This window comes from Melospiza georgiana, chromosome 7 (assembly GCF_028018845.1).
Source record: "Melospiza georgiana isolate bMelGeo1 chromosome 7, bMelGeo1.pri, whole genome shotgun sequence".
NCBI lineage: Eukaryota > Metazoa > Chordata > Aves > Passeriformes > Passerellidae > Melospiza > Melospiza georgiana.
This window is the reverse complement of record NC_080436.1, coordinates 35,997,121-36,012,108: the sequence shown is the minus strand read 5'-3', so window position 1 is coordinate 36,012,108 and position 14,988 is coordinate 35,997,121. Positions and strand designations below refer to the sequence as shown.

At 35.3% G+C, this 14,988-nt stretch overlaps 1 protein-coding gene across 3 annotated transcripts in view; it reads left to right on the top strand.

The window, feature by feature from the left end:
* Positions 1–14,988, top strand: part of LRP1B (LDL receptor related protein 1B) — a 642,008-nt gene that overhangs the window by 464,986 nt on the left and 162,034 nt on the right. For all 3 annotated transcript variants that reach the window (XM_058028149.1, XM_058028148.1, XM_058028147.1), the window contains 5 exons: positions 5,672–5,803; positions 6,966–7,193; positions 9,988–10,162; positions 10,477–10,571; positions 14,035–14,184. In XM_058028149.1, the coding sequence (XP_057884132.1) occupies positions 5,672–5,803; positions 6,966–7,193; positions 9,988–10,162; positions 10,477–10,571; positions 14,035–14,184 (780 nt within the window). The remainder of the gene's footprint in view (positions 1–5,671; positions 5,804–6,965; positions 7,194–9,987; positions 10,163–10,476; positions 10,572–14,034; positions 14,185–14,988) is intronic.

The window sequence follows — 14,988 nt, the reverse complement described above, 5'->3', positions numbered from 1 at the left end:
TACGTGGCATAAATTGCCAGGATTCATTTGTCTGATGCTTTTATTTTAAAATAAAAATGAATGTATATTGACGATGAATGTTGCATGCTTTCAATGGATGTCAAGTCTCTTGGACTTCATCACTTTTTGAAATAAGCCATTTATTTCCCTTATTCTTCAGAATTTACTTTTTGGGGCAGGGTTCTTAAAAGCTGTCTGACTTCTGCTGAAGATAATATGTGTGCTCAGGCAGTTAAAATAGGGGTGGAGTAAATATGTATCTCTGCACGCACCTTTCAAATAAGTTTGGTTTTTTTTTCCTTCTTTCTTTTGTTTCAGGGTTTTGGGTGCTTTTGTTTGGGGGCTTTTGGCAATTTTCTTTTAATTTCTTTAATTGGGCAATTTTTCTTTTCATTTAATCACTCATTACTTTGGGATTTGAGGAGCAGTGTTCCATATCCGATGTTTCTAAAGCATCAGGAGAGTTGCTATTTGCCTTTTCTTGCTCTCAGAAAAAGAACAACTCCTTTCTGCTTGGACTGGGGCCAGACAGCATCTTCAGAGGGATTCTGTAGCCTAGGGAGACATCAGGCAGTATTCCACAGTCATCTTGGCCCCCAGGCAAATAAAAGCTGTAGAAAAGTCTTCACTTGTTTTTTGCCAAAATCAAGAAGTTCAAGGATCAAGTTGTGTAATTGCAGCTTTTATTTTATGATGTAGAAAGCACTGGATTCTGATTTATGTTTGGCATTCTGGGTTTGCTCTAAATTACTGTCTTCCAGCAGGAGCAATTTTTTTTCTTCATGACTGCAGTACCTTTTTATTTGAGCTGAAGAAATCATGATACTGCCTGATTACTTGTTAAATTTTCCTTTGAATTTGTAGCTATTTTGCTATAAATGAACAAGACAGTGAAGACAGTGTGCAGGTTAGAATCCTAAAATAAAATTAGGAGTAGATTTACACTGCAAATTGTCAGCATGAGCAGAGCACTGCAGGATGAAGATTTTGCATTTTCATCTCCATCTGGGTCATCTACGTGGGTGAAAGTTGATTAGCTTTTAATATATATATCAAGGAAGTTATTTTGATTGAAATGAAGTAGAGCAGACCTAAACAAACTCTCCTGGCCTAAAGCCATTTTATTTGAGTCAATCTAGGCCAGATGCTAATTCAAGGTAGCAAAGTTAAAGTGAGATATTTGTAGGGATGATGATAAGTTCAGCTCTCAGCAAACCACAGGGATTGGGGAAGCTTTTCCCCTAATGCAGAATATTCTCAGGAATGTGAGCTTGAGCCCCACTCTTCTTCCCAGAATCAAAGCTGTGTCAGGAGTGCTGGTAAGATGGCAAACACAGGGCTTCTAGAAAGATTTTAATTATTTTTTTTCAACTATCATTGTCTCTTAAAAATCCACCTGCTGCAAAGAACAATGTCTGTTTTATTCACAAGAAGTTGTAGCAGTGCACTACTGAGGATGGTGGTAAGAGGGGCAAATACAAGCATTGGAAGGATCACAGCTTGAAAACACAACACTGAATTTCTCACATTTCCCCCTCTTTTTTTTTTTTTTTTTCATTTCTCCAAGGTACTAATTTGAATTAAAATTAAACGTGGCTATGACATTATTTTTCTTTCTGCAGATTAAATTTTTATTTAGAAATCAGTACAATAAGAAATATAGTATATTGGTGCCACTGGGCTCTTTTGTAATTAATAAAATGAAGAACATTTAACTTCATAGCACTGTTTTGTTACAATATTCTATTGAGGCCCAGATTGCCAGCTGTTTAAAATAATAAACTCTTACAGAAATGTAGCTAAAGATGAGGAGAACTAAAATTTTTATTACGTAAAGATCTTATCTCAACCTTGTATATGTTTTTTACTTCAAAAGGAGCAGAAAGTTTGATATATGTATTATAAATAATGCAAAATATATACACCAATATATATATTATTTAACTTATAAATATATATTTATATATGATTAGTGATATTATAAATATATATTTACTTGTGTTATTTTATATATATATATAGTATTTATATGATTTTCTAAGCTTTATCAAGAATTGTGGTGTGTTGCTGTTTATTTAGTTTCCTGGTGAATATGTAATTTTTTCTGCTAATATTTGAAATGAAAGATTAAAAACTGAATCAGAGTGATTAGTGGAAATAAATATTTACTTTAGAATTTCCACATCTGATCCATCCTAACCTGCAAATTTCAAAGACTAGTCTTAAAATAACCAGATATAATCAGGCAATATAAAGATTTACCTTGGCTGAGTACTTTGGCCTTAGGAAAAGCAATTCCATTGGAGGCATCGACAGCGAGCAGAGAATTTGATCTGTAACTGGTTTTAAATATGAGTGGGAATCAATTGCCAGCAATTTGAAAGCACCTTTTGATTTGACTGTAGTGCAGATGTTTGAAGGTTTAGGCAGAATCCAAACATTTTGAGCACTGTTAAAGTGTAAGATCAAACTTTGTCTCACTAAAATCTGGTGCCACAAAGGGACAAGCTCAATATGAAGTTAATGCAGGGGATGAGTTGGCCATAGGAAGTGCATATTGACAGGCTGTAAGAGTAAGTTTTCATTTGTCAGCTGGTGATGGAATGTCTAAGGAGGTTGTTTTTAAGGGTTACTGGTCAAGAAAAATAAGCATTTTGTTTAAATGAAGTTTTAGAGAGCAGTCAAGAAGCAATGTGACAGCACTGACACGTGTACACCTGTGACACAAACAGATTGACAAGCAATCAGCACTGGAGATCAATCAAATCATGAAAAAGGCTGTCCAGTGAGGGAAAATTCCAGATCTGTGCCTTGCTGTGATCAAAAGGAAAATAGATTGGTGGAAATGATTAGGAGAGGAGTAAAGCAGCACAGGTAGTGAACTGTGATGCTGTATAATCCATACCACTCCCACAGCTGGAATACTGCATACAGATCATATACAGCACATCAAGGAAGCCTCAAAGGCTGATCAAGAGTATGGGATGGGTTTTGCTCTGGGGACAGGTTGGCTGATTCTGCTGGAAATATCATTTATAGACAGGCTTCTGTATGGTGGCAGTCTGTGAAATCATAAATGGCACAGAAAAGGTGAGTAAAAAATGCTTATGAGGATATTCACAATAGAAATAGAAGTGTTAGAATGAGCACAAGAAAATAAAAAAGCCAAATTTTTGAGAGTCAGAGCAATAACAGTGTGCCCTCAGGAGAATTAGTTTTTATTAGGAAATAAAGAGCAGGCTTAGGTGTTATTCAATGAAAGCAGTATGAATATGAAAGGAATCTATAAATATGTGTTGCTAGAAGTAATGTTAGGATCATGGTGCTTTGCTCCTAGAGTTGTGCACTCATGTGGAAACAAACACATCTGCTTTATAACATTTCTTTTCCCACCAATTTTGTGTTCTGTGCAATATGGAGGGAGTTGGGATGTGAACAGGACAAAAATTGCACTGACTCCTTGGTGGATGCTTGGAGCACACTTGAACTACAACACTTTCTTTAAAATAATCATTGACCACCATGCCTTTAATTTATTCTCTTCTGTCTGTTGTTTTTTTAATTCCATCCCATAGAGCACTACTTGCATGGAAAGACAATATAAGGATTAATTATTCTTAGGATCAAAGTAAATCCTTGTCACAGATGCATACAGAGAAGTTGAAATTCCACAGAAATTGGCAAAAAAAATGAAAGGAAATTCTTCTCTGCAAAACACAGGACCAGATTTTTACAGTCTTGCAACACCTGTGGAAAAAATGCCAAAAATTTGGAGAAAGTTGAATCTTTACCTGGTCTCCTGATATCCCTTACAACATAAATGATTCTGTGATCTCCTTCACAATATTTTCAAAACTCTAATTTGTGTTTTGTTCCTGATGTACACTTCATGGGGATAGGTGACTTCTTTTTACTAATAGTTGATTAATAATTGGAAATGGTCCTTGAGCCTTGTAAACTTCAGTGTCTTTTCTTCAACTTCCCATTTTTTTTGTCTTCCACATGAAGTTGTTACCTTATTGCAAGAGATCACCCAGATTTTATCTGTTTTCCTATTGATACAAGAAAAGTGATGTTAAATAAACATTCTTCTTTTTTAGTTCCTGGCGAAGGCTGAGTGGCCTCCAGTGCTCAAAAGGGGCAAATGATTTTATAGAAAATAGTAAAAGCCTGGTTTGTGTGTTTTGGTGTTTTAGGTTTGGTTTTGGGTGGATTTTTTTTTTTTTTGTTGGTTTGTTGGGTTTTGTTGTTTTTGTTTGGTTGGTTTGGGTTTTTGTTTGTTTTGTTTTAATAGAGGGATGGCTACAATTGTCATTAACTTGTTTTGCCAAGATTTTGAAAGTTTCTTTTTTCCCTGCAGTACAGGCTAGAGAAGTAAGTAGTTAAAGGATTCAGGAACTGCTGGATAAATTTAAGGAAGCAAGCACTGGTGGAAAAAAAATGGTTCAAGGAAGCAGATTTTGTCTTCAAATTTCAGTGCTTTAGGTTGAGCTAAATTTATTTTTTAAGGAAATTCATACATTAGATTGCTGTGGTTATCCAATAACTTGTACTGCAGTCTAGCACAATGTTAGAGGAATATATTCTACGCTCACTAACTGGTTTTGTTAATTAAAAGTTTGTCTTCAAGTCAGTCAATCCCACTTCCCTTTTTCATCATTGCTAATTTTCAAAAGTTTTTTTTGTTGTTTGTTGGGTCCTTTTTACAAAAGGAAGAATCCGCATTATTTCTGTTCATGCTTGAAATGTCTCTTCAGCAGTGCTCTGGAGCTTTGGGGTTTATAGGAAGGAATGAAGATGATAAGAACCATTTCCAGGTTTTGTAAGAGTAAGGGGATTCTCTCTGGTCAGCTTGCTCCTGCTCTTTAAAGCAATTTTAGCACATCTTATTCAATCACTGAACTATAGGAAGCAACTTGTGAAAACCTACACATAGCAGAGGTTTTCTTTGGGAAAAGCAGAAATACTTTGTATGTTTTTTGGGGTTTTTTTGTTGTTTTTTTTTTTTCTCTTTCAGATTCTCTTTCTGTGTTAGATTTCCAACTAATATTCTAGTAAGGAAATCAAATTGAGAGGAAAATTGAATTTACCATAGTTCATCTCATAATCTAAACTTTGACTATTGCTTTCACACAATTAAATCTGTTTTTCAGGTCCACATGATATTGATATTTTTTAAACCCATGTGCCTTGATTAGGGGTGTAAGATTTAAATCTTATTAAAAGGCTGCAAAATTAGTATCTCTGAGAAAATTATATCCAGTGGCTTCCTAAAATTAAAATTATACATTTTGGCTGTATTAAAAAGCAAAAATTGCATATGTATAGATATATAGATATATCTAAAGGTGTTGCTATGGGATGAATATATTATATCTATAGATATCTATATATAGATGTATATATCTACATATAGATGTCTATGGGTATAGATGTCTATATATAGATAATATATATATTTATTTATAGATATATTTTCTTGGACTAGAGTTAAATATTTGCCTATAAGTTGAACATTAGCCTATAAGAAATTATTAGGGCAAAAGCCCAGTTAATCACTTATACTGGCTTTGTCTTCGGACAGAATTTTCACCTTCTCCCAGCAGTTTGGCAAACCCTGATTTTTACCAAGTATTTTGACATGTTGTGTGTTTCAATGATTCTGTTTTAGCTCCCAACCCCTGTGCTGCCAACGAGGGCAGGGGTCCCTGCTCTCACATGTGTCTGATCAATCACAACAGAAGCGCTGCCTGTGCCTGCCCACACCTGATGAAACTGTCTTCGGACAAAAAAACATGTTATGGTAAGTTTTCCTCCCACAGCCTGGCAATTGCATTGATTTTAGAGTCAATGGGCATATTAATGTTAAAAATAAGATCTGCACAGTGCTTTTTAATGGTGTGTTTTAAAGGAGAGGCTGCTTTTTGAGAATCGATGACTTATTGTAATAGTTGAGGTCTGTGGTGCTTTGATATTTGCTGCCACAGCTGTTCCTTTGTGCTGCTGCTGTGTGTGATGTGTTCATAAAATTTATCTCTGCAAAACAGAAAGCTTTATACTGAAATGTGCATCCTCCCTACATTCTGAGTCAGGTAAGCTGAATAACAAAAAGATGCTTAATACCTTAAATCTCTACCTGCTCTGGAATTGTCTTATTTTCATTTTTAAGGATTAAAAACCAATGAGTAAATATTAGGAGTGCATTGTTGCAGGGAAGTTTTATAAAAAACTGCAATACACACTTTTAAGCTCTAAAAGCCCTTGAAATGTCAAGTAATTGTGTGTATTATCTATAAAACCTTGTACTAAATTATCCTTTTTATTATTGATTAATAACATTCAAGAAATAGAAAAGAAAATAATATTTTGGCATGTCAGGGGTATTACAGGGAAACAAAATTACTTTTATTGTTTGCAGATGCTTGCTCCAACCATTAAGAATTTTGAGATTAAAAAGAGAGCTCTGCTTTGCCATTAATTTATCATCCCTTTTCACTATAGGAGGTGTAAATTAAAACAACCAATTTGCCCTTTTTGTTCCAGCTGTTAGCTTTTCGCACACAAACATTTGCTGTTTGCAAAACTTCCCTTTTTCAGTGAATCTGATACCCTGAGGTACCAAATGTTAATATCTCTTATGATGTGCAGGTGAAACAGGATTTATTTGAGTGGACTAAAGAGAGGAAAATGTTTAAAACAACATTTTCAACATTTTTTTCTTTCACACTCATATTGATTTAGAGGTGTGGTGACAATGTCCAATATACAGAATTCTTATATTTTTTCTGTGATTTTTATGCTCTATAACATTATTTCTCAAGTGTCACTAGGCTGCAGGTTTTCTGGAGATGTTTAATCACATATATAAATGTCATCTACACATTTGTAAAGTGCTCTCAAGTGAATGATTTCTATTAGGGATATTGTGAAGAGGATGAGGAATGACATTTCCCTTTTTCTAACAGAAAGAAAGAAGTTTCTCCTTTATGCAAGGCGTTCAGAAATAAGAGGGGTGGACATAGAGAACCCATACTTCAACTTCATCACAGCCTTCACTGTTCCTGACATTGATGATGTGACAGTCATAGATTTTGATGCCGTTGAGGAACGTTTATACTGGACTGATGTGAAAACACAGACCATCAAACGTGCCTTCATCAACGGGACTGGCTTAGAAACCATCATTTCAAGAGGTAAACAGCACAGCATTGAAGTAAAAAATAATTCCTTCTAGGTAAATGAGCATGATAAAATAGGAACATTGTTGATATGTGTAACGTGCCCTGGTATTGGATAATTGATCTAAACAATAAGCCAGCAGAATTTTCTTTAGCATATCAGTTCACTTTATTGATTGATAATTCAATTGTATGTAAACAAATTGAGATGTAATTTTGCATTGATTTTGTACAAGATTGAAATGTGTAGCAAAAAAAGGAAGCTAATGTCTTGAAGGTAGAAAGAATAAAGATAAAAAGCAGGAGAAGCACAGTGTACTGAAATAGCTTTGCACTGAGGAGTTTCCTGTGTCCTTTGGCTACCCAGGCTGACCTAGCAATGAAACTGGCTCTGTCAGGGTTATTTTCTCTTTCCAGTCCATGTAGATCTCCCAGCTTTGGGACCATTGGTGAAACCACAACATGGCAGCCTGGTAATTTTGGTGATACTGGTGTAATGTAGTTTTGTTTTTTTTTTTTCTGTGCTGAATACGTACATAAGCACAGAAACTTAGTCTATATCTGATTGCTTCAACCCTATTTCAGTAGTCCTGGTAGTGAAGTGAAAACCATTTTTTGTCTTTGGTAACATTTGGGTTTTGATTCCAACCACTGGCAGTTCCTCTCCTGAAAGCACTTATTGTTCTACTTTGTAATGAACCTATCTGCTTGAAAATAGGAAAAACTGACTATGTGAAAGCAAATTTTGCTAACTCTGGTTCCCCAACAGTTAAGGAATGTTTGCTGGGGAAGAAGAGAAAAGAAATAGCTCAGCTGTGTAAGATCAGACCTTTTCTGACTTGGAGAACAAATAAACCATATAGTGTATTATCTGGGGACTGTAGAAAAGATTTCAAGCTCTCGCCCCTTGTGTCACCTTAGAAGAAATTTCTTCTGTGTTAGCACATTCTGGGAAATGTTTGGACAAATATGGCAATTTCCCCATTTTTTAGACTGTGAATGAATTTATTTTGCATAGCTATTTTTTCCCCCTGCTTTTTCAGAGATAACTTTATTAATAATCAGATATGTTTTTCAGTTCCAGTAATGAGAACAAGGCATAGAATGCCTCCTAGAGATCTTTATATCAGGTATTTCGGTGCCCCACAGAGGAACTTGTTGCTTGCCTTTTTTCAGAAAGTAGTAGAATAAAAAAGCTGTTTATTATACAAAAACCACTGAACTTGTCAAGGAACTTAATGAAACCAAAATAAATATACTATTCTTTCATATTCCTTTTATTATGGTAGCTTCTGTGGTAGAGTTTTTGTGGTTTGTTTTGTTTTGATTTGTTTTTTTTTTTTTTTAGTTCCAGATGTAAGTTTTTATCGTAAGTTTGAGAAAATTGCAATGTTCTGGCACATCAAAACATTGTAAAGACTATTTATTATGTGTAAACTATCTCATTTGCTTGCAGTTATACTTTTATACTTCTTATAAGAACATAAGAAGCTTTGTGAGCACATCCTGCTGGGATTCTCGTTGGGTGAAGTCTCATGCCAGTGTCACAAAGATGCCAAGTCATACTTTAATCTTTTTAAGAGTATAAAATTATTATTTTCTATCCTAAAAGAAGAAAAAAAAAAAAAAAACAAAAACCAGAAGGGCAGGGGAGCAATTTAAAATGGGTCAAGGACTGTGTGTTTGGTGTCCTTTGCTGCATTCTGTGATGTTGGCAAACTTCCTAATGCCCAATCACTGCTCAGCCTCATGGACGTGCAAACCTGTCCTCAGCCACTTCCATGTCAGTTTGTCAAGGGCAATAATGCTGTCAGGGCAAATTACCATGTGGAGCTGACAGGAGATGTGTATAAATGATGAACTATAATGAATCATTGGATCACCCTTGGCCTGTTCCCTTCTCCACAAAGATGCCAACCACTATTAACCCAGGGCAGAGGGGTATGTTGGTACCTAGGATGGAGCAGTGACTTTCCACTCAGTATTTCAGGCATATTTTAACACAGATTGACATTTATTTAAATACCTTGCTAAGGAAGACCATCAAGTTACCAAATCAGCCTTATCATATTCCTGTTTTGCTGCCTCAGGTAATAATGGTGCTGTGACCCTCAGCTCCCCACAGCTGCTCCTTCATGGGGAAGAGAATCAGAAGGGTAAAAGTGAGAAAAGTCTTGTGTATCTTATAAAAAACAACTTAATTTGAGAAGTAAAAGCTATGAACAGCAAGAAAGCAAAATAAAGAATTCATTCCCTGCTTCCCTTTGGCTGAAGGATGTTTTGCCATACCAAGGAAAGCAGGGCAGTAACTTGAAGTCTTCAAAGCCTTCAAAAATAAAACCAGTGAACTTCTCCAGTGACACAAGTACTTAAGAGCTACAGATCTATGCTCTAGACCAGTGGTTTTAATCCAGATCCTCTGCACTGAGCCTTGTGGAGCTGAAGTAGGAAGGAGGCTTTTAAATTTCAGCAGAGCATTGTTTTAGAATGCCACTGAGCAATAAACACTTTCTGAAGTAGAAAAATACAATGCAGAAGTTCAGCATCTCTGATTAATTTTTTGGGATAATAGGTTTCATGCTGTGAATATTCAGCGTGATTTTCATGTTCTTATTGTTAGTGTATCAGGCCCAGGAAGAAAAATAAAGATTATTAATTCTTGGCAACTAGTTAATAAATCCATCTGAATAGAATATTGCACAGTATTGTTAACAAACTGTAGAATAAATTATTCTTGTTTATTTTTTTATCCCTAACACTGACAACAATCCAGAAAGAAAATCAAACAAACTGCTTTCCCTTTTTGCAGATATTCAGAGTATCAGAGGTCTTGCAGTGGATTGGATATCCCGTAATTTATACTGGATTAGCTCAGAATTTGATGAAACCCAAATTAACGTGGCACATTTGGATGGTTCCTTGAAAACCTCAATCATCCATGGAATTGATAAACCCCAGTGTCTTGCAGTTCACCCAGTAAAAGGGTAAGGTCTCCATGGCTGTGATAAATAAACTGCTGTAAAGCTCATCAGAAGGTGGCTCTTCATTTATATTTTAAGTTTGGCCATTCTGTTTTCTTTAAAACTTAAAAGCCTGAATTCTAAAGATTTTACTGAAAATATCTTGTCGGAATACTTCCTTTAGAAGGCTGCTGATTAAATGACGTAACTATTATTTTATTTATTATTTATTAGTTGTGCACTTTGTCTCCTAAATTGATGAATGTTTTCACTACTGACTCATTGGAAACACTGTGAGTACAAAGCAATATTGTAAATACTTAAATTCTCCTCTTCAGGAAGCTCTACTGGACGGATGGCAACACAATCAACATGGCAAACATGGATGGCAGCAACAGCAAAATTCTCTTTCAGAATCAAAAAGATCCTGTTGGTAAATACCTTTTTACCTGTTTCTTTTTTAACTGAGAGTGATTTATTTTGGACATTATCTTGAATTCCTATTTAAATGTACACTGATGTTTTTCATCTACAGTGATAAGAACAGACCTAAAGAAATGAACAACACTTGTGTTACTGTTGTGTTTCACAATTTAAGATATTTTTAGCCCATTCAAACTGAAATCCACTGTAGATTTAGTGGAGTAATATTGACTTTTAGGACTACAGTAGACTGAAGGAGAGCCCATCTGTATTTCTCAATTTTTGTAGCATGGTTACAAAAATGTGGAGGTCGGGGTTTTAATAAGTCATGGATATTTGTGAGAGGCTTTGACTGCAAATGTGGATCCTTCCCCAGAATCTCAGCTACATAATCAAAATATAGACTGGCCTTTAACTTTTCACACAGAGGAAAATGCAACATTGAAGCATGAATTTCATATTATGACTTAACCTCAGTTTTAGTATTTGAGGATTCACATAGTTGATAAATTATGGCACTTAAAAAAAAAAAAAAAAGAATAGCTTTTTCCATGTGTATTTTTTTGTTTTGTTCAAGTCTCTCTTTGTAGATAATTTCATTTTTAGGGAGTTAAAGTGGTTATGTCAATTGTTGCTGCCTTATTAATGGCCCACCAATAAAGTGATTTAAAAACATTTTTTTTTACAACTGAATGCATTAAGCAAGCAGAAGTGAAAGTGATTTAAAGAATTCAATAAATTTGACATAAGAGCAACATGACATGCATTTTACAGCCTAAATTCAATGAATTTTGTAGAAATTACTTGATAACTGTTTTACTGTTGATAAAATTATCTGTCTATCCACTTGAAGAGACAATTACCTTTTTATCTGGAGAGAAAAGAGTGGCAAACCCACTAATTTTAAGGTGAAGAAAAAAACACTTTTAATAACATTAGAACAATATTAAGGACTGTGTGCAAAACTTTGCTCTGAATATTTTGTGATCAGAAGTCTCAAGGTCCTAAATTGCAATGCTTAGGGTTTCCAGTATCAACCTATGAAATAAAATAAATGCAAAATACCAGTTTCAATGGTTTAAATATTTTTTTCCATCAGCAAAATACAGTCCTATGCTAAGAACAACGAAATCCTTCTAAAGATTTAGAAAGCAGCAGTCTTAAAACCTTAATTTAATATTTCATTTGTGCTCTGAGAAAACTGTCTTTTTCCTTAAGTGAAGCTCTAGTTCATGCAGTGCTAATTTTGAGTGTTTGGGGAGTTCTCAGGTAGATTGCTGAAAAAGACAAATATCTGGTTTATTAGAGTTGGATATCCTGGAAATTGAGGGGATGTTCTTGATGTAAAATTTCAGAATTTGAAAAATAAGAGTTTTCCAGTCTGTGACCTGAATTAAGCTGATGGATTTATTTTTCCAATTTGACCTCCATCAAAACAAGGAGACAATTTTTCAATTATAGTATTTTCTGTTAGTACCAAGAGTATTTTTAGTTTGGAAATTTTGGAACTGATACTCTGAGGATGACAGATGGTATAATTTATTTTCTCTTAACTAGTACAAACTAGTTACGGTTTGCTGGTCCATTCTGCAGTTCTAAAGTCTACAGAGCTAACACATATATTTGTTGATAGAACTGGTCATTGGAGTGCCAACAATCTGTATTCTTAGGAATTCAGAATTCCTGCTTAATTTTATACTTTGTTGGGAAAATCATTTGCTCATTTGAATTCCCTGAGAGCATTGTCCAATTCTCATGCTCAGATTCACTTTAGCATCTCATAAGGTTTAAGCCAGTCAGTTGCATTTGAATTCATCATGAATATCTGTGATGTTTATGGCTAATAATCCACTTGTTTTCATTAGTAAAGCAGGACAATTTCTGAAAAAAAAAATCTATTTAAACATGCTCTGCCTATATTACAAATACTGTATTTTTGCAAAGGTTGGTAATAGGTAGAAAGTGTTTGGGGGAGAATAACGCACTAGACTTGTGTAGAAGGAGACGGGAATGTTTTTTGCTGCTGTGTAGTTGGAATGCCTGTGTGAAGAAGCACCAGTTGGATATCTGCAGTATAAAACCAGACAGGACAGGGCTGGAATTGCTGCTCAGCTGGCCCTGGCAGAGCCTCACAAACAGATCCCATCCAGGGGCAATCTGTGAGCAGCAGCTCACGGGCAGGAGCTGTGGCAGATCCCAAATGCTGCTCATCTCGGAGCAGGGGAGCCTTCCTGCTGGTGTATTCCCTGTGAAGCCATGCTGATAATCCCAGGGAAGTTCCCTGTGCTGGGAATTCCCTGTGCTGTGTCCGGGATCCCTGGGGCTCTGTGTTTGAAGGGAAGCTGGTGCCAATGTGAGGATGTGACACGGGGAGACGAGTCCCTCCTGAATGCACTGCCCCAGATTCTCTCCCCAGCATGTGATGTTTCCTCTTGGATAATACCCGTGCAGAGAGGTGGAAGGAAATATCAGTCCCTGCAAAGGGATTGGAAAGGTGATTTTTAGAAGCCCAGAAAGCAGACACACCTTTTGGCCTTCTGTGTCAAACGTGCGTGAAGAAGTAGTGACACGATGGCAGCTGTAAGGGCTGCAGCTCATGGCACTGCTCTCTCCTGTCAGGGTTTCCAAAACATCTTTCCCCAGGATGGAAAAGATTACAGTACAATATCCAGAGCTTGACCCATGCAGTGAAATACACTATTTTTTGGCAACTTGCTGCTGGATACTTAGCATGAGTTCTGGGAAAGCTGGAGCACTGAAGCAAATTGTTATGGCGGGTATTGTTGCCATGCCAAGAATATTTCACTGTGGAAAATCTCCTGCTGCCACTTCTTGAACATTTTTAAAGGATTACAGAAGTCTGAAATACATTATCTCCTAGTTCTTTGCCCTTACTTTCAGAAAACTCTATACTTTATTCATTTAGTAGCTTATTTTGCAAGTATCTTTGTGTTGACAGTTCTCTTGCTTCAAGCTCCAAAGAACTGATTATGAGGTCAGTTCACTATGAATCAAAATGAAAAGTAATACTATAAATTTATCAGGAGTTTGGATTAGATTTTGGTATTTCATCATCCTAAGCAGGGAGAGAACAGACTTTTTATAGTTCTGAATCACAAAAAGTACCTTGTTTACCACCTCCCTGTGTAATTATAAGTTTAAAATATAAATGATGGCTTCTGGTTTGCATTCACAAGTTGTTAATACCCTTGCTTAGGACTTCGGCTTATTCAAGTAATTCCTCATTTCCAGATAATGCTCTTTCATCAGTCAGTCACTGGTTTTGGTAACTGCTGAAAGAAATAAAAGAAACTACTCTTTCCAAAAGCCTGGGTTTTTTTCCATAGGAAATGACCAAGTTTAGTTTTCGCAAATTATTTTTTTAATGTGTAATGCACTTTCATAATGACATCAGTTTAACAATGTATATCATCCATTAAAGCCACAGTTAAAGTTGTATGTGTTAATTACAGGTTTATCAATAGATTATGGGGAGAACAAGCTTTACTGGATCAGTTCAGGAAATGGAACCATAAGTAGATGCAATTTGGATGGTGGTAATCTCGAAATAATTGAATCGATGAAAGAAGATTTAACAAAAGCCACAGCTTTAACCATTATGGGTAAGTCCAGTGATAATATGTTTTTTAATTATTCAAAGCTAATTAATAATGAAATATAAGAAGCTTAGGGAAGTAATTGTTGGTTTTATGTAAATAATGCATACAGAGCATTCACAAGTCAGACTGTGTTGTCCATGAAAAGTTCTTTATGTATAATTGAACTTTTTGCAATTTCTGTTACAAGGATATTTCTAATTGTATACTTGCATATATATATATATATATATATATATATATATATATTTCTATAGAGGAATGAAGGTAACAAATTGATGGCTTATATGCAAAGAATTTTGAAAGGGAAAGGAGATTTTACACTGTTTGTTACACAGAATTATCCATTACGTGTTTCCTCTGCTCAATTCCTCCTACTTAATTCAGATTATTCCTATTTATTTGGATTGCCTGGCACTTGGGGAAGACTTCTTTGGGTTATGAATTGATGATTGAGGATTTGGATTTTCAGATGTCTGCTCATATTCCCTGTATTAAATTGATTGAAAGAAAAATATTCCATTGGTTTCACTTGGTAAATAATGTCTAGAATGTTCTTAAACATCTATCAGAAAAATCAAAAGAAGAGTAGCATAAGGAAAAACTAAAAAATCAGCTAATTGCTGATCACTGAATATTAGAAAAATATTGTTTCAAATGGACTTTTTATCATATGCAGCTCTTGGTCCTTGTTGTAGCTGGGATAGAGTGTAGTAATAAATTCCAGGTTGACTCAGAATTTACATTTATGTTTCTGCTTTTTGGAGATGACTTTAGAGCTTTCCATATTTCCTGTAAATTACTGACCTT